General features: G+C 45.9%; 1 protein-coding gene across 2 annotated transcripts; it reads right to left on the minus strand.

Annotated features, from left to right (window-relative positions):
- Window positions 1–133: 133 nt before the first annotated feature.
- LOC309344873 (BPI fold-containing family B member 4-like) lies at window positions 134–24736 on the minus strand. Of its 2 annotated transcripts, none has more exons than XM_081867729.1 (16): window positions 24613–24736; window positions 24281–24412; window positions 20520–21057; window positions 17742–17846; window positions 15911–16054; window positions 14714–14774; window positions 14126–14186; window positions 11177–11268; window positions 7589–7801; window positions 6525–6578; window positions 5561–5731; window positions 4239–4306; window positions 3852–3894; window positions 3186–3249; window positions 1255–1331; window positions 134–485 (listed from the first exon to the last, which is right to left on the minus strand). In XM_081867729.1, exons 2-16 carry the CDS (start codon window positions 24390–24392, stop codon window positions 462–464), a joined length of 1827 nt encoding a protein of 608 aa, XP_081723855.1. In that variant the 5' UTR covers window positions 24393–24412; window positions 24613–24736; the 3' UTR covers window positions 134–461. The 2 variants fall into 2 exon arrangements, with proteins under 2 accessions (XP_081723855.1, XP_081723856.1); XM_081867730.1 differs by having other exon boundaries at window positions 24281–24415.
- Between the last annotated feature and the right edge of the window lie 1586 nt (window positions 24737–26322).

Below are 26322 nucleotides of genomic sequence, written 5' to 3' on the forward strand. Positions count from 1 at the left end.
TTTTAAGTTGTATTTCAATCAATTTGTTTTATATTTGGTGTTAGCCACCCTGAGCCCGGTTTTGGCTGGGGAGGGCGGGGTATAAATAAAATTTGTTGTTGTTGTTTCTGCAATGACTCTAAAGAGACTCAGGTTCACTCCAAATGCAGTGGAAAGGAGAAACATTTTATTGAAACAATGCAGGAAATGCAGTTTGTGTGTTTATGTGTGTGCACCCTCTCAGAAATGGCAAAGCTGAAGGGAACGGAGGAAATGCCACAATCTTGTGAGTGACAGGGTCTTGCTGGAATCCTCCTGCACTCAAAACCCAGTCTGTGTTTTCCTGGAAGGAGCCTGGCCTGATTCAAATGCATTGTACAGTTTGAAAGACGATGTTGTGGGGCAAATTGGTCTGGAACTAGCTGGCCTCTTCTCCGACTGCCCTTGCGCTCCATTGAGTACCTTCTGGTCTCCTCTTCGACTCACGCAGACAACACAAGCAGATCCTGCAAAAAAGGGTGAAACCGAGAGCTTCAGTTCTCATTTCTGGGACCCCCTCAGCTCTGGTCTAATGCCCTCGTTAGTGGATTAATAATAATAATAATAATAATAATAATAATAATAATAATAATTTATTATTTGTACCCCGCCCATCTGACCGGGTTTCCCCAGCTACTCTGGGCAACTTCCAACAAAGATTAAAAATACATTAAAGTGTCACACATTAAAAACTTCTTCCCATAAGAACACAAAGAGAGCCCAGACTCTGGACCAGACCAAAGGCCGACCTAATCCAGGATATAGCAATATTTCAAGACATTGTGACCAAATTCAGCATGATGGCTCCTGACATCAAGGGACAAATTTTTGTCTGTGTTTGGATATAACTGGATGCCATTTTGAATCAAGATGGCGGGCGGAAGCTTTCAAAACCCCAAATTTAACCAAATTTAAGAAACCGTAACCGAAATTTGCGTGACGGTTCCTGAGATCAAGGAGCAGGATTTTCTCCATGTCTTGATACGATTGGGTGCCATTTTGGAGCAAGATGGTGGACTGAATCTTTCAGAGCCCCACTGATTTTAACCACTGATTTCCAAACTGTACTTTTTGGTTTCTAAGAATTCTCAAAGAACTCCAGGCACTTTCTGCTAGTAAGTCAGTTTAAAAGTCTTCAGGTGGCAAATGCTTCTTTGGGAATGAGCTTAAGCCTGTCATGACAATTAAGCCTTGTGACAGAATACCGCCAGGAATGATCAGATTTGGTGCACTTACTTCAATGACATCAATGTCAGCGTTGTCAAAGTCTATATTCAGCAACTTGGGGAGAGGAACTCCATTACCTAACACACCTGCAGCCAGAAAGGAGAAAAATATTAGTTTTCTAGTATGAAGGGGAAACTATATGCGATGAGGCTGTCTCATCTTATTTATTTTGTACTTGCTTCACAAATGCAATTTTACTGCTGATTTTCTGCTGTTCGCATCTGTGGTATTTCCCCACAATGTTGGAAGTATAGCTATTTTTCGATAAATATTGTTTTGTTCTGATATCTGCCACAAAATATCACCTGCAGAAAGAGGCAGATTTGATTATTCCCTCCGGGAGAGAAGGAACAAGGGATCCCAAAGGTGTGGGAATGTTCAGGGATGCAGAAGAGGATATATTGTCTGATTATAGCCTTTCCAACTTGTGTAAACAAGTTCACAATTTAGCAGAGTAACATTCCCCTTTTTAAACTCACAGCGGATGCATTTGCTCAGGCTCACTAAAGCCTCTATAATAACTGTTCTGGTATTTCCCCCTTATTCCCTCATAAAACATAAGACACGACACAGTCTTCTATAAAAGTATAAAAAGAGTTTACTCACACATCATTCTGTTCACAATAGGATCCCAGAAGGCAGACTTAGCTTAGAAAAGTAACATATACCTAGAAACTATCTCATAAGAAGACAGTCCCTTTGTCCTCTCTGGGCTGGAAGCAAAGAGAGCATCTTTGGCTAAGCAGATGTTGCTTCTTTGATGCATGTAGTCAAAGAGAGAGAGATGGCTGCCCTGCCCTGTGCTTTTGTCGTTACCTGCACAGGTGAGGCCACGCCCACCTCTAGTCACATGCAGAGGAAGTCTGTCCCAGCCCAGAAGGAAACAGGAAGTTGACCTGCTGGCTGGACAAACATTCCTCCCCATGTGAAAACATGTTCGCTCTAGGAATGTTGTACTTGACTGCTCTTGTGTTTCACATCCCACAAAAGGGAAACATAACAAGATTTGGGAAGATCAATAGGTCACAATAGGTCACTGATAGGAGAGCCTTCTTTTCCAGGAGTGATCTAAAGCTTTTGAATTCTGTGGGATCCCTAAAGCAGGTTGTAGAATGGAGCTGCCTGTCCCTGGTGTCAGGTGAGCAGCAAGATTTGTGCAGGCGGCTTCTGCAGAAATTGGGAGTTTCAGATTTCTCCTGAAGAGGAAACCAAAGTCTCCAAAAATGCACTGAGCTGTAGCAAATATGAGCTGGGCCTTCCAAGAACAAATTTCTCTATTTTGCATTCTTTCTGGTTCACACCTGCCCCTATTTTAAGGTTACCAGATTTTTTTCAATGAATCTGGGGACACTTTTCAATTTCAGTAGGAATGATAGGATTTTGTATGGGGACTGATTTGTTAATCTGGGGACTGTCCCCAGGAAACAGGGACACCTGGTAACCTTACCCTATTTATAAAAAAGAATAAGACTGCCAAACATTTCTTGGAAGAAATGTTCCACTTGGGAGTGGAAGACCTTTGCACATTTACGAATGATCCTTGCTGTTTTCTGTCAAAATACTGTGCAGATTGCTATTACACCTGTTGCTAAGTTGGACCCTTTCACGTCTGACCTTCTTCTATGAAACAACCTACATTTTCGCAACATTTTTATTTTGCAACCAAGCACCTCTCTATTTATTTCATTTCCCTGAGCTGTGGCTCTTCTCCATCCCTGCAGCAAAGCAATTTTTATCCAGGGATCCAAAATCAAGGCTACCTGCGACATCCTTGCACTCCACTCCCATCTCATTTCAGCTCTCTGAGCAAAAGATGTTGCCAAGACTACAGTCTGAACTGCCCATGGCTTGGCACGCAATGAGTTCCGCTCTGAATTTTCACGCAGCGCGAAGGAAAGTTGATGGAATATCAAATCACGGTTTTTGTAGAACATCCTTACCATTCATAGCAGGAAGGAACGCAACATCAAAAATCTTGCTGACCAACCCCTCCATGAGGGAGACCTGCGTCAACAAAAGAAGTGATTTCAGTTCAGTTGATAAGTTTACTTCCGGTTTTCGACGGTCACACATGTGCAGAAGTGCTAAATCGCACTTTGCGCATGCGCAGAAGCACTGAATTGCAACCCGCGCATGCACAGACGCAGCGCTGTGGGTTGCGAACATGCCTCCCGTATGGATCACATTTGCTACCCGAGCGTCCACTGTACTGGTTATACTATTTTTATGTAGTTTTCCATTTTTATGATACTATTTTATTTATTCATGTTGTATATTTGCATACTGCGTAGGAATTTTAAAGTAATAAGTGGTTTCGAGATGTGGGAGAGCTGGGAAGCAGAGTTCTTTCCATCAGCTCTGCAGTGACAAGTCAGCCCCATCAGGAACCACAGCTTGGAAATTGGTGCCTGAGCTTTTATTTTTCCTCTTCCCTCCTTGTCCCTTTCTCCTTGTGTGTCGTGTTCATTTCTCTTTTTTTTAGATTTTAAGCCTCTGAGTAGGGACCATCTTGTTTTGATTGTACATAAGCCACTCTGGGAGCCTTTTTGGCTGCAGAGTGGGGTACAAATGTTCTGAATAAATAAATAGGTATAATATGTTCTTACATCAAATTTCCCAATGGACGAGGAAGCCACTGAGAGATGTGACCTGCAGAAAAAGAAGAAAATTGAGAGCAGTCATTGAGGATTCAGACAACCTTAGTTGGCTCCAGGGAGGGAAATAGAGATCAGATGCAAATGGCCTTTCCCACATCCCCTCTGATATGGAGGAAGCACAATTCAGGGAAGGAATGAGGAGAGAGATCTTCAAGTGTTGTTTTTATTAATAAAAACCATTTAAAAACAAAACAGGCTTCTAAGCAGTTTACAAGTTTAAAAACCAGTTCCACAAATCTTGAAATATAAACATCCCTAATTAAAACGTGTAATAAAATAATCCCAATATTGCACTTAAAATATAAGTGCCTGTAAGTTAAGAAATGCCACACTTACTTCTCAAGAGCAACACTGATTTTCAGTTTGTTGTCCTCAACAGAAAAGGAGGCCAGCAAAGTTGTGTCCTGTGGTGAAAAATTGGGAAATGGTTCGTTTCTTAACCAAGCCCTTCCTGATTCCCCGTAAGCCCTAGAAAAGTCTGGGTCCCCTAACCATGACTCCAGAGCCACCCCCTGACTTGACTTTCCCATTGCAGGGCCACACCGGTGGTGGCTCCATCACATCTTCAATCTGTCCATATCACACTGCCAGCGTCAGATAAATACTTGCCAAATGGCCATAATTATAGTGTTTCTAGCACTGCTGTTCCTCGGCCGGAGCCTGAAACACAGAATATGTATCCCTATATAAATTTGGACAATATTTTAGAAGTTCGTTGTGGTCCTAGGGGTGGAGCTGATGTAAGGACCACATGGGGTCATACAAGCATGTATGACAAGCAAGTATACCTGAAGGAGCAACTCCACCCCATGGTTCAGCCTGAGGACCAGCGCTGAGGGCCTTCTGGCGGCTCCCTCCCTGCGAGATGTGAGGTTACAAGCAACCAGGCAGAGGGCCTTCTCAGTGGTGGCGCCCGCCCTGTTGGAACGCCCTCCCAGCAGATGTCAAGAAGGTAAACTATCTGACTTTTAGAAGACATCTGAAGGCAGCCCTGTTTAGGGAAGTTTCTAATGTTTGATGTTTTATTGTGCTTTAATCAGTCCCAGCTCCTGCCAACCTAGCAGTTCAAAAGCACGTTGAAAGTGCAAGTAGAAAGTGCAAGCCAAACCAAACCAAATTGGAATGTTTTAATGTGGTTTCTATTGGATTATTAAATTGGAAAACTTAAAAAATATTATTTGGAAGAAAAACAACTACTGGCCCAGAGATGGAAAGAAGATAATGTCCCGACCAGAGATGAATGGCTGATGAAGATGATGGACTATGCCGAAATGGCAAAATTGACCAGGAAAATCAGAAACCAGGAAGAGAAGAACTTTTAAGAAGGAATGGGGGAAACTGACACTGTAAAGAACTAAAAACTTTGGCAGGACTTGAGTAACATTTGTAATGTGCCAAAATATAAGGTAAAATTGGATTATTCAAGAAAAACAGGGAAAATAAGGGAAGCACTGGGAAAAGATTGAAAATAGTAACCATGGAAGGGCGAAGGGGAATCAAAGCATTCAGGGAATCCTAAATGATGATGATGTTTATTGTTTGAATTTAAATTTGTATTGCAAAACACAATAAAAAAGATTTTTTAAAAAAGGGAAGCCTATTCCAGAGGGAGGGAGTGAAAGTGGGAAGGAGTGATGCCGTCATTTCTCGATACTCACAATTTCCAGGGTGCAGAGAGATTGATGAGCGTCATTTGGCTTTGACGCCAGTATTTCAGCACTGGCCATGAGGTGGATCAGGCCCTTGTCTTTCTGCAGCTTCACTGTTGGAACATCAGGGACCGACACCTTCAGAAGGAGGGAGCGCGGCTCTGGGAACATCTGGAACACCTGCAAACCACGTTCGCTTTATTACTTGCTTGTTGTGTTTATAGCCCACCTGTGTCAGGAGGGCACCGGGTTGGGGAAGCCTGCTGTAGATATCTCTTAAAATCTCTTGAGACTGAAGTGAAAGAATTTATGTAGGGCTAAAGGTCTAATGGGTGCATTTGCTTTGTGGTTTTCTTTGAATTTATGATACCTGTACAGGTATTTTTGCAATGGCATCTTAGTGGCAAACAGTCCTTTTGCTCTTGCAGTTATTAGTTATGTTTTATGCAGGAACCAGGCAATGGAGAATCTTGTTGTTTTTAACTGGGTGCCAATGGAATTATTGCAGCGCGCTTTTCACAGCTTTCTCCACCTGAGGCGGCTTGGATTCATGTTATGTACTGAGTTGAATAGGATCCAAAATGCAGCCGTCTGATTGGTCCTAAAACAATAGGATTCAGAATGCAGCAGTCTGATTGGTCCTAGAACAATAGGACCCAGAATGCAGCAGTCTGATTGGTCCACAGGAGCCACCCAATCCAACTCCAGGTGGAAGTGAATCCACAACCTGATTGGCCTACAGGAGAATCCTGGAATTAGCCAATCACGTGGTGCCCATTGTGTAAATAATGTATATAAAGCAGACATTCTGGGGGAACTTCCATTCCTCCTCACCACTATGAGCTGAATAAAGAGCAGGAAATCCACTCTCAACTCCCAGTATATTTCAGTTCAAAAGTTCACTTGTGCAGGTAAAACTAAGCTGAAGCAGAGCTCAGATCCAGGCAGCACAGCATCAACTGCGTGGACTCACCGAAGGAATCAAGGCCCCGATAGTCGATGTCGTCAGAGGAGGAAGCTCAGGGAACTGGGGAGAAGGAAGGGGAAAAGAAAATAGGCAAAAGATAACACAGACTCCCCAGCTCTTTGCTAGTTATTTTACTTCTTCATGCAGCACACCGTTAAACTATGGAACTCCCTGCCACAGGAGGCAGTGGTGGTGACTAAGGTGGACAGCTTCCAATGAGAACTGGACAAATTCACAAAGGAGGAGAGAGCTATCTGGCCACTGTGATCCACGCAACGGTCACTTCCAGGCTAGATTATTGTAACTCGCTCTACGCGGGGCTGCCCTTGAAGCTGACCCAGAAACTCCAGCGGGTGCAGAATGCCGCGGCGAGACTCCTTATGGGGTCCTTGCTGCAGGATCACATTCACCCGGTGCTATACCAGCTGCACTGGCTCCCGGTGGAGTACAGGATCAGGTTTAAGGTGCTGGTTTTAACCTTTAAAGCCCTATGCGGCCTAGGACCCTTGTACCCACGGGACCGCCTCTCCTGCTATGGCCCACGGAGGACCTTAAGGTCCACAAATGACAACACTTTGGAGGTCCCAGGTCACAAGGAGGTTAGATTGGTCTCAACTAGGGCCAGGGCCTTTTCAGTACTGGCCCCGATCTGGTGGAACGCTCTGTCACAAGAGACCAGGGCCCTGTGGGACTTGACATCTTTCCACAAGACAGAGCTGTTCCGCCTGGCCTTTGGTCCTAGAACAATAGGGTCCAGAATGCAGCAGTCTGATTGGTCCACAGGAGCCACCCAATCCAACTCCAGGTGGAAGTGAATCCGTGACCTAATTGGCCTGCAGGACAATCCCGGAATTAGCGAATCACATGGGGCCCCTTGTGTAAATAATGTATATAAAGCAGACATTTTGGGGGAACTTCCATTCCTCCTCACCACTATGAGCTGAATAAAGAGCATGAAATCCACACTCGACTCTGAGTATATTTCACCCCCTGTGCCTTCAGCTTCCCGTGCCAAGAAATGCGAGGTGCCAAGAAATGCCCCCCCACCCCGCATCCGCTTCCCAACTCACCATCCCATCCGAGATGTCGATGTTCAGGGCCCCTTGCTTCTGCAGAACAGCCACGACGGAGCTGAGGAAGTTCACCGAGAGCCCCAGCTGGGAGTTGGTTGTGTCGGCCATGGGGGGCATGGGGGGCATAGGCACCCTTGGCGGCATGAGGGGAGCTTCCGGCTTGCCCAGCGGGTAGTTGAGGAGGGGTCCTGCCACCTGCCCAACCACAGTCTAGAGGGAAGGAACAAGGATGTGAGGCAGGCGGTCCCATTTTTCTGCATGCGTGATGGTGATGGAATCCTAGCTTTGATGAGGTTTTCAAGGTCATCTAAGGAAGGTGGCAGGGACACGGGTGGCGCTGTGGGTTAAACCACAGAGCCTAGTTCTTGCCGATCAGAAGGTTGGTGGTTCGAATCCCCGCAACGGTGTGAGCTCCCATTGCTCAGTCCCTGCTCCTGCCCACCTAGCAGTTTGAAAGCAGATCAAACTGCAATTAGATAAATAGGTACCGCCCCGGCGGGAAGGTAAACGGCGTTTCCGTGTGCTGCTCTGGTTCGCCAGAAGCGGCTCAGTCATGCTGGCCACATGACCCAGAAGCTGTACACCGGCTCCCTCGGCCAATAAAGCGAGATGAGCGCCGCAACCCCAGAGTCGGCCATGACTGGACCTAATGGTCAGGGGTCCCCTTACCTTTTTAAGGTAGGTGGGAGGAAACACTAGTCTAATAATCCTGGCAGCTGAAGGCCTGGATGTGAAATTTCCCAGTCCAGCCCATCACCACAGTCAACCCAGGCTTTTTGCCCAGAGCTGCTAAAATTCTTGGGGTGCAAGTGAAGTCTTGCACTGTCTTTGGCTACTAGCCACAATGGCTCTGCTCTGCCCTCCACAGTTGAAGGCAGCGATGCTTCTGAACACCACTGGAGAGGAGAAATTTGCTCTTGCCCGTGGGTCCTCCTCGTGAGTTTCCCATAATGGGCATCTGGTTGGCTACTGTGAGAACAGGACTCTAGACTAGATTGGCCATTGGCCTGATCCCAACAGGCTATCCTTATGTTCTTACTTAAGGGGGAGATTATTCCGTTATCCTTTGCAAAAGGGCAAAAGATGCCATGCAGTGGCATGGAATAAACAGCTGCCCCTTCTGCATCGCAGGCTGGGACATTCTCTGTCCTCAGGCAATGCAACCAGCCGAGGTGTCACAAATTTGTCCAGAGCCAGCCTGGAAGGAGATCTGTGACTTGAAGTGCTAATACTTAAGGCTGACCCAGTCAAGGCAAAGAACTGCTTATCACACCCCTTTCCTAGGGCTCATCCTCACCGCACCTGAACATCCACGTTTTCTGCTTTCCTTTTGTCCTCTGCTGACCTCCACAGGTCCATACCTGACCGCTTTGTGCACAGATAACAAAAGTTTTGAAACCTGGAGTTAGGGCTTCAATGGCTTTATCTTGGTTTTCATTCCCTCCACCCCTCTGTCTGCTTGTGGACCTGGCCCTACTTTCTTCATCGGTGCCTGTACACACACACACACACACACACACACACACACACCAAAAGACATGCACCATTTGTTATCACTTCTCCCCCCAAAAAAGCATGCTGCAAAACAGGAATAGAGAAGATTTCCACCCGGAAATAGGCAGATGGGTTTAGGGCATCGGGTTCCCAAACCTTGAGGAACTTCGCACTGTGTGAATCCCATTGACTTCCTTCCTTCCCTTCCACCTTTGTGCTTAGATTTCCCTCTCTCCATCCTCAGGGGAGAGAAAGAAAGCTTTGCTCTCTCCTTGGAGGAAGGGAAGGAAGGAAAAAGAGACACAAAGCTTCTCTCTCTCTCTCTCTCTCACACACACACACACACACCTGGAAGTGAAAGAAGGAATGGCCTCCCCAACACTCCCCACCTCCTTGTTTAAAGCCCTATACAGCCTAGGACCCTCGTACCTACGGGACCGCCTCTCCTGGGATGTCCCACGGAGGACCTTACGGTCTTCAAACAAAAACATCTTGGAGGTCCCGAGCCACAGGGAGATCAGACTGGCCTCAACCAGAACCAGGGCCTTTTTGGCCGTGGCCCCAATCTGGTGGAACGTTCTGTCATAAGAGACTAGGGTCCTGCGGGACTTGACATCTTTCCGCAGGGCCTGCAAGACAGAGCTATTCCACCAGGCCTTTGGCCAAGGCACAGTCTGACCCCCTCCTTTGGTAATCCGCACAGACCTCTAGCCCAATGGTTGCCATGAATTTGATTTTGAATTGGTTTTAAAATGAATTGATTTTAGAATGTTGTGTTACTTTTATTGTTGTTAGCCGCTCTGAGCCTGGCTACGGCTGGGGTGGGCGGGATATAAATAAATTATTATTATTATTATTATTATTATTATTATTATTATTATTATTATTATTATTTGCCACCTGGAAAACTTGTGCATGCCATCGATATCACACACATCTGATTTTTCTGAAAGAGCTAATAGCGTGTCTTTGAGGAAGGTGAACAAAACACAACACTTTGTGGCTCTAAGCAGCTGCCACCACAACCACCTACCGACCAGAAATGAACAGGGTCGCTCCCAGAAGCGACAATGAGGACTAGAGTCCTACAAAGGAGGTGGAGGCAGAAGGGAGGTGGAACTCAACCAAGCAGAGATAGCGGAGGAAGTGTCCACCAGTGTGACCTCACCAGCAGATTCTTAAGATCGCTTTTCGCTTTACTACCAGTTAGCGAAAAGATGGGAAATCAAAATGCCACCCTGGCAGTAGGAATGTCTTTTGTTCTTGCAAAATAATGAGGGAAGAAGTAGGGCACAAAATGAATTAAGTGGAGGTGCAGATGGACCCCTGGACAAACTGGCCCTTGGTCCACGAGTCCCTCCCATACATCAGCAAGGAGCTGTGATTTCCCCTTCCCCAAATAAGACCCAATTTTCATGCCTTAGCTATTTTTCCCCTGTTTGGAGAGAACCTTTTGGTGCTCTTCACAGTTTGAGTTTTCATAATCCAGGATAGCTGGGCATCATCTGCAAATCTTTTCTGACACTTGAAACAACAACTGCAAAATTTTATCTGAGACTCTGAGGAAGAAGGACCTTGTGCCCGCACCTTGCCCTTAAGCAGGTACAGTGGTACCTCTGGTTGCGAACGGGATCCATTCTGGAGGCCTGTTCACAACCTGAATAGAACAAAACCTGCGTCTGCACATCTGCTCATGAGCGGGTTGCGATTTGCCGCTTCTGCGCTTGCACGTGACGTCATTTTGCGCGTCTGCTCATGCGCAAGCGGCAAAACCCGGAAGTAACCCGTTCCATTACTTCCAGGCCACTGTAGGATGCAACCTGAAAATGCTCAACCTGGAGCAAACATAACATGAGGCATGACTGTGCTTTGCAAACAGTGACAGAGGAGACTAATAGGACAAAGGACCCATTATCATCTTCTCCAGTGAGTTCAATAAAAGCAGAGCAAGGAGAGCCAGATTCAAATTCCACTCCCATGGGGGAAGTTGGCCAAGACCCACAGCCAGGCAAAGCAGGTGACTTTGCGGAGTCCGAGCCAATCCACACAGGGGCCACCCCACCATCAAGATCCATCTCAACTTGGACTTACATTCAAATCAATTTCCAGGAAATGTCCCGTCACGAGTGGAAGGCTGGAGACAGTGTACTGGACACTTCCCAATATACCCAGAGGGACCAGAGCTGGGAGGAAAGAGAAAGGGAAGAAGAAGAATTTAGGATTTCTCATGCTTTGGACTGTCAATAGCTCCCCAGGCTTCTCGTAATCAGGGTATTCGGACGTGACATTAGGAATAACTTTCTGATGGCAAGAGCTGTTTGAAAATGGAATAGACACCCCTGGGAAGGTGGTGGGCTGTCAGGCGGCAGAGGAAAAAACCTGCACTGCAGGTTGCCAGGAACGGATAAGACAAGGAAAAGTTCTGACCATCTGCTTTTTATTCAATATTTACGGAGAGAGGTTTGGAACACAGCCTCTTGGAATAAGAATATGAAAGAAGGGATAGATATCAGGTAAAAATTAGGATCAAATAATATGTGAAGAAGGATAATTAAGGATAAAATTAATAAGAAGGAATTTGCTATTTAATTTTAAACTGGAATACAAGAAAGGGAGGTGTGAGGAAGTCAAGGAAATAAGTTTATGGATGGTAAGAAACTAAAGAGAGGGATTCTTATTTTTAACTTTTTGAATCTTTTTAGTGTTTTGTTCTTTTTTTCTTTTTCTCTCTTTTTTTCTTTTTTTTTTCTTCACACTTGTTAATTATGCTTGAATGTTTATGTGTTTGAGTGCTTATTTGTTTTGTGTTTTTTAATGTAATTTCTTTCTTTGATAAAACTTAATAAGATATCTTATAAAAAAAAAAAAGGAACACAGCCTCTTGGAATAATGGTGTTGTCCCGAGTGACTCTCCACCCCATTTTCCTCCCACTTCCTTATTCATCACCATCTCCTCTACGGGTGGTGCTGAGGGCCCTTTGCTTCCGAGCGTTTGCTCTCCTACTTTCAAGGCTCGCCGGGTTCTGGGAGCGGAGATGGTGGTGGTCTGGAATGCTTTCTAAAGACGCTGTGTCCGTCAGCTGTCAGCCTCCTGGTGCTTCCTCTTCTTCCTCCACCTCTCCCATTATTTGGCCACAGTGATCCATGCAACTATCACCTCCAGGCTTGATTATTGCAACACGCTCTACGCAGGGCTGCCCTTGAAGCTGACCCAGAAGCTCCAGCGGGTGCAGAATGCCGCGGCGAGGCTCCTTACGGGGTCCTTGCCGCGGGATCACATTCATCCAGTGCTTTACCAACTACACTGGCTCCCAGTGGAGTACAGGGTCAGGTTTAAGGTGCTGGTTTTGACCTTTAAAGCCCTACGCAGCCTAGGACCCACGTACCTACGGGACCGCCTCTCCTGGTCTGCCCTGCGGAGGACCTTAAGGTCCATGAATAATCATAGTTTAGAGATCCCGGGCCCTAAGGAAGTCAGACTATCCTCCACCAGGGCCAGGGTCTTCTCAGTGATGGCTCCAACCTGTGGAATGCTCTGTCCCAGGAGACCAGGGCCCTGCAGGATTTAAATTCCTTCCTTCTCTGTAAGACAGAGCTATTCCACCTGGCTTTCAATTTGAACTTAGCCTGATCTTTTATTCCCCTTCCTTCCTTCCCCCTCCCCTTTTTATGAAGATTACCCGCTCTGGGATCCCACAGCTAATTCTCCCCTGGTCTCCTCACTGGCCCCAATAGGACTAATTTAGCCAGCTAGCCCTGGTGATCATCTAATGTTTATTGGATGGATTTCCCCCCCTAACTTGATTTTTGAATTCTGAATTTATTGTTATTCATGTTTTATACCGTATTTCATGCTGGTTTTTGTTGCATCAATTAAGTGTTTTAAATTTGTTGTTAGCTGCCCTGAGCCCGGTTTTTTGAACCGGGAAGGGCGGGGTATAAATAAAAAATTATTATTATTATTATTATTATTATTATTATTATTATTATTACTACTACTACACTACAATCAGGATGGTTCAATCCTGCATGGTGCTGCTGTTCCACCTGACTTGGCCAGAGCCCAAATCCCCACAAAAAAAATGCTGCTTCAGTGAAATTCTCTCTCTCCAAAAAACTCAAGGAATTCTGGGAACGCCTCACTCAAAACAGATAGCTCGGTCGCAATTCAGCCCTCAAATATTATCATCACCAGCCTGTGAGCAGGGAAGGAAAATGTTTGGTCATTCACTTTGGAGAACAGCATTGAGTCTGTTTGGGGGATGGAAGGCAGACCCTCCAAGAGCCCCTATTTTCCAGGGACGTTCCTGATTTAGAGAAGCCATCCCAGTTTCTGATTTGATCCCAGAATGTCCTGCTTTTCCGTAGGACGTCCCTATTTTCATTGGAGAAATGTTGGAGGGTATGAGTTATACGACTTCTGAGCCATCTGAAGGCAATCCTGTACAGGGAAGTGGTGTTGTTGTTTTTAATGTTTTATTGTGTCTTTATATACAGTGGTGCCCCGCAAGACGAACGCCTCGCAAGACAGAAAACCCGCTAGACGAAAGGGTTTTCCGTTTTGGAGGCGCTTCGCAAAACGCATTTCCCTATGGGCTTGCTTCGCAAGACGAAAATGTCTTGCGAGTTCCTGCAGGTTTTTTTTCCTCCCCCCCCCCCTTTCTCTAAGCCGCTAAGCCGCTTATCCGCTTATCCACTAAGCCGATAAGCCACTAAAAGCCGCTAAAAGCCGCTAAACCGCTAATAGCGCTAATCCGCTAAGCCGCCAATGGGCTTGCTTCTCAAGACGAAAAAACCGCTAGACGAAGGGACTCGCAGAACGGATTCTTTTCGTCTTGCGAGGCACCACTGTATGTTGGAAGCTGCCCAGAGGGGCTGGGGCAACCCAGTCAGATGTGTGGGGTATAAATAGTAAAAATAGCATTATGGAATGGGACGTCCCTATTTTCATTGGAGAAATGTTGGAGGGTATGGGAAGATGCAGTGAGGTCATCCATATGAAAGAATGGGAAGACAGAAGAAAAAACAAGAGAGACTTACAGTTCACAAGTCCCAGCTGATCATTCACTAGACCCAGGGTGATGTCTAGGACTGGACACAGCTGAAAAATTCAATGTTCTAATGAGACATTTGTGGCAAGATGTCAGGAATCAAATTGTAATACATGCAAAGCAATTGTGCTCACAGTTATATTTTTTCTTCCTCCTTTTAGGTTTCATCAAAGACGATCTCTTTTTTATTATTTTTATTTATGCATTTTCCAAAATTTAATACGTGCATCTTACAATTCCCTTTATTCATCTCATTTCTCCGGACATCAAAGACTTATTCCACAAGGACAGAGTTTGGTCCCCAAGCCAGGAACTACACTGAATTTCTACAAGCATATTTCTATCCTAATGCATTTCCTGAGCCAGAACCCATTGCAGTGGCGTAGCGTGGGTTGTCAGCACGCGGGGCAAGGCAAGTAATTTGCGCCCCCTAACCCGTGGATTTGCGCCCCCTAACCCTACCCCTAACCCTAACCCCCAGATGTTGCGCCCGGTGCGGCCGGCCCCCCCTTCACCCCCCACACTACGCCACTGTCCCATTGCACATTGGATGATACCTGCCCCGGCTGTCACTTACCAGTTCTGGAAGGAGCTTGTTAAGGACACGTGCCAATAAATTATCCACAATAGGGAGTAGGCTGGAGGGGGAGGGGGAAGAGAAAGGAAAAAATTATCCACCAAAAACCACCCAAACAGTGTAAAAGCAAAAAAGGTAATTAATTAAGTATTGTCTGCAATCTTAAAAACAAGCAAGGTGTGAATAAAAACCAACGAATTTGCTTGACTGATTTTCAGTCCTGAACACAGATGGACATGAAAACTGCAAGAGTGTTAGCGAAATTCTCGAATACCCCTAAGCATGGGCAAAGGGGACTTTTTCCTTTGCAAACCAGCTTGAGTTTAAAGCCAGTCTGCAAAGGGGAGTGCTTCATCTGCTACTGTGTCAAAGTGACCGAAATATACTCAGAGTCGAGAGCGGATTTCATGCTCTTTATTCAGCTCATAGTGATGAGGAGGAATGGAAGTTCCCTCAGCATGTCTGCTTTATATACATTTACACAATGGGCCCCACGTGATTGGCTAATTCCGGGATTCTCCTGTAGGGCAATCAGGTTGTGGATTCCCTTCCACCTGGAGCTGGATTGGGTGGCTCCTGTGGACCAATCAGACTGTTGCATTCTGGATCCTATTGTTCTAGGACCAATCAGATTGCTGCATTCTGAATCATATTGTTCTAGGACCAATCAGACTGCTGCATTCTGAATCCTATTGTTCTAGGACCAATCAGACTGCTGCATTCTGGGTCCTATTGTTCTAGGACCAATCAGACTGCTGCATTCTGAATCCTATTGTTCTAGGACCAATCAGACTGCTGCATTCTGGGTCCTATTGTTCTAGGACCAATCAGACTGTTGCATTCTGAATCCTATTGTTCTAGGACCAATCAGACTGCTGCATTCTGGGTCCTATTGTTCTAGGACCAATCAGACTGCTGCATTCTGAATCCTATTGTTCTAGGACCAATCAGACTGCTGCATTCTGGGTCCTATTGTTCTAGGACCAATCAGACTGCTGCATTCTGGGTCCTATTGTTCTAGGACCAATCAGACTGCTGCATTCTGGGTCCTCTTCAACTCAGTAGATAACACCCACCCAGAGGACATCAGGGGAAATCAGGATTTGGCCCACCAACCTCATCCCTGGAATAAATAAGGGGAGTCGCTCCATCCCCAACCCCATAAGACGTCAGGTTGGCCAGATGGGTGCAGCTCACCCTCTAAGGAGCCTGACTTTAATGCCTCCAAGAAGGGTGTCACAATGGTCGATCACCAGCTTGGGGTAGCCGGTGCCATCCATGGTCAGGCGGACAATGGCCGTGAGGTTCACCTCCACTGCGATGTCAAGGAACCCAAGGAGGCTGCATTGGAACGAAAAGAGAGAGTCTGGTGAAGCTTCTTTGCATGATGCTTTTAATAGCCTTCCCCATCCTGCGGTCCTCCAAAGGTTTTGGATGACATCTCCCACCATCCCCACCATCATACAGCCATGCTGACTGAAGCAGCTGTGGTTCAAAACATCTGGAGGGCACTAGGTCAGGGAAGGCTGCTTTTAAGTTGTTTGGAGGAGGTTGCACTTCCCACATCTGTAAGATGAATGAGCCAGTCGAAGCATTTTCATTGGAGGAAGGTCTGCTTGGGATGCCACCACTAGGTGAAGGCCAAGGACCAGCGAACCGGTCAAAGGCCTTTTCTGTTGCATTCCCCTCGTAGTGAAACTCTCTGCCTCTGGAGATCCATCAGTCACCACAAATATTGTGGACATATTGTGGCTATTGAGGACATATTTTTCACTCAGCCTTTGAGGTTATTGCCAATTAGGCTGAGGAAAACTGGGTTTGCAGAACAGTCTATAAGGAATTGTTCCAACTTGCTGTTTCAAGGTTGAAGATGATTTTTATGTTACATTCTGTTATGTGTTTGACAATTTGATTTGTGGATTGCTCCGGGGGTTTCTAAACTAACCTACTATATATTGCAGAAAGCTGTTTGTTGTGCACTCAGACACTTCGTAAGATATCATAACCGAATTTATCATGGTAGTTTCTCAGATCAAGGCGCAGGTTTTCTTCTGTGCTTGAATACAAATGAGTGCTAGCTTGAATCAAGATGGCAGATCAAACCTTTCAAAATTGCACTGATTTTAACCACTGAGGTTTGTTTGTTTTTTCTTATAATTTCCAAGCAACACTGGGTACAAGTCTACTAGTAAATAGCTAAAGCTCATTGTGTGGAGTGTAAATTGACCCTTTTCTGCACTTCAGCTAACAGAAGAACAGAAGAGCCCAGCTATTGGATCAGGCCATAAGAATCCTGTTTCGCTCACTGGCCAACAACAGATGCATTCAGGAAGCCCACTGCCAGGTCTTCCTGAAAGTACCCACTCCCATGGTTGCTCCCCCCAAACTGCTATATTCAGAGTCATTCTTCCTCCTAGCTCCTGAAAGCGAGTCCAGAATGAAGACCAGCACAACTCAAGAGCTGGAGGCTGGAGGAGTGCAAGCAGCCCAGTGTAAACATCTGGCCAGCCTAAAGAGCAGCTGGTATCGTGCATCTCCACCTTCCTGCACCATATGGTTAAGAAACTAGGGAGCCTTTGGGCAAACAAAATCCTCTGCAGTAATGGTTAGAAGAAGGAGTGTCTCCACCCCCATCATCCAGCCCAGACACTGAGGTCCAGCACCGAGGGCCTTCTGGCGGTTCCCTCACTGCAAGAAGCAAAGCTACAGGGAACCAGGCAGAGGGCCTTCTCGGTAGTGGCACCCGTCCTGTGGAACACCCTCCCACCAGATGTCAAAGAGATAAACAACTACCTGATATTTAGAAAACTTCAGGGAAGTTTTTAATGTGTGACATTTTAATGTATTTTTAATCTTTGTTGGAAGCCAGAGTGGCTGGGGAGACCCAGCCAGATGGGCGGGGTACAAATAATAAATAATAATAATAATAATAATAATAATAATAATAATAATAATAAACCTCAACCAGAGCTAGGAAGCTGCCAGAAACATGTGCATTGAAGTGCATGGGTCAAGATGCTCTGCTTACCTCTTACCGTTGAGCGCTACCCTGGTATATAAATCCAAGTGGACTCCAATTCCAGGCAAGAGTCGAAGGTTAATCCTGGGAAGGGTCAGCTCCACAATTCGTAGCCTACAAGGAAGAAGCAGGCAGTGAGGTCATCTAGACAAAGCTCTCTCTTAGGTCCTACGAGAACCACCCTCTAAAAAATGGATGTGGACACATTTGGACTGGAGATCAGAAAAACGTTTTACCTCCTAATTGTAAGCATGCAAGGAGAAGACCCTACTGGATCAGACCAAATGCTCCTCTAGGTGAGCATCCCTAGGTTTCCCTAGGTGCCTCCAGGAAGCTCACATCCAGTGTTTTATCAACTGCACTGGCTCCCAGTGGAGTCCAGGGTCAGGTTTAAGGTGCTGGGTTTGACCTTTAAAGCCCTATGTGGCCTAGGACCCACGTACCTACGGGACCACCTCTCCTGGTATGCCCAGCGGAGGACCTTAAGGTCCACAAATGACAACACTTTGGAGGTCCCAAGTCACAAGGTGGTTAAATTGGTCTCAACTAGGGCCAGGGCCTTTTCAGCCCTGGCCCCGATCCGGTGGAACGCTCTGTCACAAGAGACCAGGGCCCCGCAGGACTTGACATCTTTCCGCAGGGCCTGCAAGACAGAGCTGTTCCGCCTGGCCTTTGGCTTGGACTCAGTCTGATTTGATTTATCAATCAAGTAGCCGATTTATCAATCAAGTAGCCGATTTATCGGCTACTTTAAAACTTTAAATTGCATTTTAACCTGTATTTTAAATTGGTTTCCCCCCCTTCTGTTTTTCCCCTGTTATATTTTTACTGTGATTTTATTTATGTTAGCCGCCCTTAGCCCAGCTCTGGCTGGGGTATAAATAAAAAAGTTTATTATTATTATTATTATTATTATTATTATTATTATTATTATTATTACAGCTAGGGCTTGGAGCAGCAGGTCAGCTCCTGCTAGTGGTACCCAGAAACCAGCCTCGAGGGTCATGCAGCTCTCTTCTCACGCTGGAGGCAGTTTGCAGTCAACATGGCTATGCAGGAGCCACTGACAGCTAGTCAGCTTAGATTAGGTGCTCCTCCAAGACCCTCAATAATTTGAAAGTGGTCCGTAGGAAGAAAGGCTTGGGAACTACTGGTGTAGGCAATATTTTACTAGAAGATGAGAACGGAAGAAGAGCTGCCTGCTGGATCAGGCCCAAGGGGTCCCACCTCATCCAGCATCCTGCTCTCACTGTGGCCAATCCGATGCTTCTTATGGGAAACCTAGAAACAGGATCCAAGCACAGGATCCCTCTTCCCTCCTGCAATTTCCAGCAACTGGTATTCAGAAGCATTGCTGGTTCCAGCTGTGGCTAGTAGCCTTTGATCGCTCTCTCCACCATGAATTTCACTAGTCCTTGTTTAAAGACATCCAAGTTGGTTGCACATATCCTTTTTGAGCTGAGGCGACCAGAACTGTACCCAATATTCCAAATGTGGCCACACCACATTCGCTGCCACTACCTTGATTGATATAGTATGACTTTCCTGTGACTTTAGCAGGGTGACTCACATTCTGTAGTATTATTAGTAGTAGTAGTAGTATTAGTATTAGTATTAGTATTAGTATTAGTATTAGTATTTGTTAGTTGTTTTACCTTGCCCAAGGCAACGCAAATCTACTTACAAACAAACAAACCCGCCACATAGGCTGGATCTGCACTCACCTTTTAAACGTTATGAGAACGGTATTAGGAATATCGTTCTAAAACGTCAAAACAGGAAACATTCTCTTTTGCTTTCTCCCCTCTGCCTTGCTGGTTGCTCTGCAGTGCCCTCTGGTGTCACATTTTAATAACGTCGAAGAGCAGAACGCCATGTGGCTATATGGTTATCAGAACCATTCCTTCACTTTTTCTTAGTCTTAAAAACCATGCGTGTAAATCCAGCCACAGATACACTAAAACCAGGGGGGACAATACACTGCAAACATCCTACCTACCCACTTCTAAAAGGCCACAGATAGTTAAGGGACAAAGGCCTGGTTACAGAGGCACCTAAAGATATATAACTCTGGCAGCATGGGGCTCTGCCTGGGAAGAGGATTCCCCAAACCGGGAGCCACTGCAGAAAAGGCCCTGTTCCCATGTAGCCACCCTGTACAAGCCGCTGATTAATTGTTGCGGGGATTACGGCAGACGGGACATGAAGAAGAGTTAAGAGCCTCGGATTTTAGATCTCCAGGTTGATGGACTGCTGGAGGTTGATGGAACTGTGGGTAGGGGCCGAGACCGGGGAGGGGGGACAGTGGAAGAAAATTGGGAATTTAAAATGTATATGTCAAGTTTTTTTTTTCCAATGGTTTTTTTTTAAAATGGAAACTGGCAAAATCGTGGAATGAAATTTTTATAACCCTAGGGGAAACGTCTTAAGAGAATAAGTTCAAATATATTAGTTTTAATGAGAAATAAGATTAAACAAAGTAAGAATGGATGGATAATTGGTGAAAGAGAGAATGAAAAATTACAGTATATTAAGATAAATTATTAGGATAAAAACAAAGATGAAGGATTTGCTGAAATACCTATCTGAACTAGAATATAAAGAGGGGACGTGTGAGGAAGTCAAGGAAATAAGTTAAAGAAAGAAAAATATGTAAAGGTTTGATTTGTTTTTTTCTTTCTTATTTTTGATTGTATGTATTTTTTTTTACCTTTAAAATTTGAATAAACATTATTTTAAAATAATAATAATAATAATTGTTGCAAGGATTACAACTCTCCTGCTTACCCTGTGAGTCCCTGGACGGTGCTGAGTAAGCCTCCTTCTCCCAGGATGCCAAGCACGCCTCCGCCTCCAAGAAGCCCTCCGTTGCCCAGGAGGCCCCCGTTGCCCAGGAGCCCGCCACCGCCGCCCAGAATCCCTGCAGTGCCAAGCAGACCTCCGCTACCCAGCAGACCTCCCGGAGCTAGCAGCCCACTAGCACCCGGACCACTACCAGCGCCGCCATTGCCCCCAGGAACCGGAGGGGCAGCATAGGCAGCTTGCATCCCCACAGGGTCACCTCCTCCGCCACCAAGCAAGCCTCCGGTGACCCCACCCAGGAGACCCCCGCCGCCGCCGCCACCAAGGACGCCTCCCAGAAGGCCGCCACCGCCACCTCCTCCGAGTAAGCCCCCAGTGACACCTCCAAGCAGACCCCCTCCGCCACCGCCACCAAGGACACCACCCAGCAAGCCACCGTCCCCGCCGCCACCGCTGCCTCCGACCGGAAGTTCTCTCATGGCTCCTTGGAGGGCGTTGCTCTGCGCCATTGAGCTGGAGACAGCTGTGGAAGCAAGTGGGAAAAAGAGGTCAGGGCAGGCAGGACGGTGGATCCGGGGGGTTTCCCTGCCGTGTCGCGAGGGAAGCTCTTCCACGAACGGCACAGGATGGCTGGGTTGCAAAGGGCAGAGCTCGACGGGTTAGATTAGGGGCTCTCAAACTCAATAGGAGTTGCATCAATAGGAGTATAGCATCTAGATCAAGGGAAGTAATAGTGCCACTGTATTCTGCTCTAGTCAGACCTCACCTGGAGTACTGTGTCCAGTTCTGGGCACCACAGTTCAAGAAGGACACTGACAAACTGGAACGTGTCCAGAGGAGGGCAACCCAAATGGTCAAAGGCCTGGAAACGATGCCTTATGAGGAACGGCTAAGGGAGCGGGGCATGTTTAGCCTGGAGAAGAGGAGGTTAAGGGGTGATATGATAGCCATGTTCAAATATATAAAAGGATGTCACATAGAGGAGGGAGAAAGGTTGCTTTCTGCTGCTCCAGAGAAGCGGACACGGAGCAATGGCTCCAAACTACAAGGAAGAAGATTCCACCTAAACATTAGGAAGAACTTCCTGACAGTGAGAGCTGTTTGACAGTGGAATTTGCTGCCAAGGAGTGTGGTGGAGTCTCCTTCTTTGGAGGTCTTTAAGCAGAGGCTTGACAACCATATGTCAGGAGTGCTCTGATGGTGTTTCCTGCTTGGCAGGGGGTTGGACTCGATGGCCCTTGGGGTCTCTTCCAACTCTATGATTCTATGATTCTAACCCCCCCCCCCCCCGGTTCCATAAACTCGGCTCCAGGGCCCCCTGCCCTACAAAAACAGCATTATTCAAAAGAGTGGCTTGTGTGACCTGCTAAGGAAGAGAGAAGAGCACATTATAATTCAGCAGAGACGGGGTGGGCTTTGCTTCCCTTGACTTGGAGTGGGGGGGGGGAGCTTGTTACGATATTCCGTTCCACCTTAACAGATGTGTGGAATTGTTGTATGTCACATGCCTGTTTACACTCCAGCACAGCTTGCTGGGAACTTCCGTTTTGTGTATAGCTTTTGCTTATGCTTCTTGTTGGACACGAAGGAGAGCAGACATGTTTTCTTTGTCCTGAAATAAACTGCTTGTAAATATGCTTTACACAGCCTCTATCTGCCCTTCTGTTGCGAAGAGTTTTTTTACTCTGCTGGCTTGCGTGCTCAGCTTCTGAAGCTCAAATCGCAGTTACATCCAAGGACCAGAGATCTTCCGGCTACCGGCCGCTGGGCTGGAGCCACCTAGGGTCTGCCAGTTGCCCCCGTTTCCTTGGAAGCATCCCAACAGAGCTTCTGTATATGCTTGAGAACTAGCAACTTATATCCCGACTCGACCACTGAGATCACCGGCAGGAGCATCCCTAGTGAGCATCCCTCGTTTGACAACAATGAGAAACCGAGCCTTTAGCGTCATCAGCCCAGGGCTGCGGAACTCTCTGCCACTAGAGATTCGCCAGGCGCCTTCTGTGCCACCTTTTAACTGCCTGCTGACAACTTTTCTGTTCCGCCAGGCCCAGACAGGCAATTAAGAGTGGATTACTGGTTTTTGTTTTCTTAACTTTGCTGTTTTTAACTTCTTGTGCTTTTATTGTATGGTTTTGTCCTCTTTTTACTGTTAAAAACCTCTTCTATACGTTTCTGCAATACAGTGGTACCTCGGGATGTGAACAGGATCTGTTCTGGAGCCCCGTTCGCATCCTGAATAGAACGTAAGACGTGACAGCACGTCTGCGCGTGCGCGGGTCGAGTTTTGCCGCTTCCGAGCATCCGCGTGACGTCATTTTGAGCGTCTGCGCGAGCGGCAAAACCCGGAAGTAACGCGCTCTGTTACTTCCGGGTTGCCACGGAGCGCAACCCAAAAGCTCTCAACCTGAAGCACATTCAACCTGAGGTATGACTGTATAACAGCATATAAATATTTTTATAAACAAACAAAAACACAGAACACCTCTGTCTTGTCTGCATTCAGTTTTTGGCCCACATTCAGCCAACGCTGCCTCTAGGCCTTTGCTCACTCTTGTCTGAACCCTTTGAGGTTCATCGTTTTGCAGGCTCCTGAATGCTCTGAATCTGCCACGTGGCTTCACGGCAGCCTGCAAGTCGAACCAGGTGGTGCTCCTTAGAGTGACCGCAAAACTCACCCAAAGTGAAACCTTACACTAAATACTGGCAATTCTGGCTCAGGTAATGCAGCCAAGGAATTTTGGAAACCTTAGTAAGGTCAACACTTTTCTTAGGATAATTTCCAAAATGTATAAAATTCTGTTGGAATGGCATACAATGGATGAGGAAGTAAAAGTGGTTATGATTCAATGGGCCAAAGATTTAGGATATAACATAGAAATGGATGATTGGCAAAGAATATGGAATGAAAACCTGAAGTTTACAGCATGTGTCACATTGAAAGAAAATGTTATGAAGATGGTATATAGGTGGTATATGACACCAGTAAAATTAGCAAAAATGTACAAAACTTGTAACAAATGTTGGAGATGTAAGGAGAAAGAAGGTACATTCATGCATATGTGGTGGGATTGTAAGAAAGTAAGGGGGTTCTGGGAGATGATATATAATGAACTAAAGAAAATGCTAAAATATAGCTTTGTTAAGAAACCAGAAACCTTTCTGCTGGGAATAACAAGAATGGACATAAATAGGAGAGACTGTAAACTTTTTCAGTATGCAATCACCACAGCAAGAACACTGTTGGCCCAAAAATGGAAACAAGAAGAAGTACCGACTTTGGAAGAATGGAGGACAAAATTAACAGACTATGCAGAACTGGATAAATTAACTGGGAAAATCAGATTCCAAAAGGATCACAGGTTTTTTGAGGACTGGGGAAAATTTACGGAGTATTTGAAAACTGTATGTGAGGACTGTACAACGCTAGTGTGTTTTAAAGAAGCTTTGTGAAAATACAAGGAATATTGTTAGAAAGCAAATAAGGACAGAAATATAGTATTTAATGGCAATATTAAAATTAAGGAATGTGAAGATAGGATTTGAACTACGAATGATTGTCAGAGAAGTTGAGGGAGGTCCAATAAGCTAAAATATGTGATGTGCAAATTGATATGATTGGAGTTTTTTATGGAAAAAAAATTAATAAAAAAATTTATAAAAAAAAAGAATTTCTTAGGGTAGGAGATAAACTGGTGGACCTTGGTCTGTGAGGTCCATTCCAATCCTAGCATGGATAGACTTACCGTTATGCAATACGCCCTTATTGACCCGGATGACAGCATCTGTTGGAAGCAGCTGACTCTCTGATCGCATCAGCAGGCAGCTGAAGATGGCAGCACACCAGACGGATAACATCTTGGCTGAAGCCGCCACACCTGCTGAGATAATTTTATTCTTCTCGGTAATTTCATTGTTTTACCTTTCTTGCAACCCACTTTGAGGGTTGTTGTTGTTTACAAGCAAGCGGTGCATAATTTATTTATTTATTTATTTATTTATTTACAAAATAAACTAATTAAAAGGCAAATTGGTTAAAATCTGCAGAGGGTGTTCTTGCAGACCAGATCTGAGTTACCTGAGTGCACCTTTCTGAAACTAAGGGCTAAAGGAGAGAAATCAGCCCTGCTTCCGCCAATTCTCGATCACGGAGAGTGTTTGGTGCTGCCCATTGCCTCCTTGCGCTTGCCTTCTCCTGGCTCTGAAAAAGCAGAGGTGGCAAAGGCCATTTATATCAGTGGCGAGCGGGGGGCGGGCATGAAACCAGCGCCAGGGACGTGGAGATAACGGGCTCAGTATGCGGTTTGCCATATTCCAGTAAAAATAATTATTTGCAAATCTGGAACGGGAGTTAAGCAAGAGGGATCAAGTGCCCTCCCTCCAGGTTCCAGGATGTCCTTCTTCGTGTTTGGCAGGAACGATGGAGGAGGAACCGTCTCTCAGCCCACAGGGATTCTCGTTTCTGCAATCTCTTTCTGCTTCGCACAGGGCAGGCAAATAGTTCTCGCCTTTCAGGGCTTATCTAGATAGATCTCATTGTGGACAGTGGCACATTTGGGTAATTTAAGACTTTGGACTTAATGGTCTTGTTCTTGTCTTTGTAAGGTCAGGAGTTTTATTTCACTTACTTTGGAATTGGGTAAGTCAACGCTGCTGTGCTTGGAGGCCTCCTACTCATTCTCCAGGTGGGGACCTGGACTCCTGTGCCCAATTTATGCCCTGATGGCACTGCTGATTATGGAGATTAGGAAGACAGTTCCGGTGCTCCAAGTCTCATAGAATCATTTAATGGTAGAGTTGGAAGGAACCCAACCCTCACACTGCTTTATATTCAGAGTACAGTCTGTACCTTGGAAGTTGAACAGAATCCGTTCCGGAAGTCTGTTCGACTTCCAAAATGGTCAGAAACCAAAGCACGGCTTCTGATTGGCTGCATTACCTGTCGGACATCCGGATTCCAAAAATATGTCACAAACAGTCACTTCCGGGTTTGCAACATTCGGGAGCAAAAACGTTCGAAAACTAAGCTGTTTGAAAACCAAGGTACGACTGTATTGGCTCTCCTTAACAAACCACATAGTGATGGAAGGACCCGCTATTCACATAGTTTGCTGGTTAAAGGTTTTTACTTTCCCCAGAGAGCTGCTTACTGGATATCATTGCATGTTATTACAAAAAAGAAGATGGAAAATCCAGGACTGCCAAAAGCTTTTGAACTAGGGAACTCACTGCCACAGGATTAGTGGCCACCAGTCTTTAAAAACCTTTAAACAGGGATGAGACAAATTCATGGAGAAGGAGAAGGATATTGGTGATGATGATGATAAATTTTATTTATACCCCGCCCTCCCTGGCCAGAGCCGGGCTCAGGATGGCTAACACCAGTAAAATTACAGTAAAAACATAATAGGGGGGAAAAAGAATTTAAAATACAGGTTAAAATGCAATTTAAAATGCAGCCTCATTTTAAAATAGCTGATAAATCAAGACCGTAAGGGGAGGGAAACATAAGGGTCAGACTGAGTCCAAACCAAAGGCCAGGCAGAACAGCTCTGTCTTGCAGGCCCTGCGGAAAGATGTCAAGTCCCGCAGGGCCCTGGTCTCTTGGGACAGAGCGTTCCACCAAGTCGGGGCCAGTACTGAAAAGGCCCTGGCCCTAGTTGAGACCAATCTAAGCACCTTGCGACCTGGGACCTCCAAAATGTTGTCATTTGTGTACTTTAAGGTCCTCCATGGGGCATATCGGGTGAGGCGGTCCCGTAGGTACGTGGGTCCTAGGCCACAAAGG

The sequence above is a fragment of the Podarcis erhardii genome (assembly GCF_964252035.2).
Source record: "Podarcis erhardii genome assembly, chromosome: 6".
Lineage (NCBI taxonomy): Eukaryota > Metazoa > Chordata > Lepidosauria > Squamata > Lacertidae > Podarcis > Podarcis erhardii.

What these genes read in the sequence shown, in the direction of transcription:
- LOC309344873 (XM_081867729.1), bottom strand. Translation starts at nt 24,392, where the DNA reads ATGTTATCCGTCTGGTGTGCTGCCATCTTCAGCTGCCTGCTGATGCGA. An exon ending in TCGGGGCCTTGATTCCTTCG is followed by an intron (nt 5,732 to 6,524) that starts GTGAGTCCACGC and finishes CGTGGTTTGCAG; the next exon opens with GTGTTCCAGATGTTCCCAGA. An exon ending in CTGACATTGATGTCATTGAA is followed by an intron (nt 486 to 1,254) that starts GTAAGTGCACCA and finishes CCTTTTTTGCAG; the next exon opens with GATCTGCTTGTGTTGTCTGC.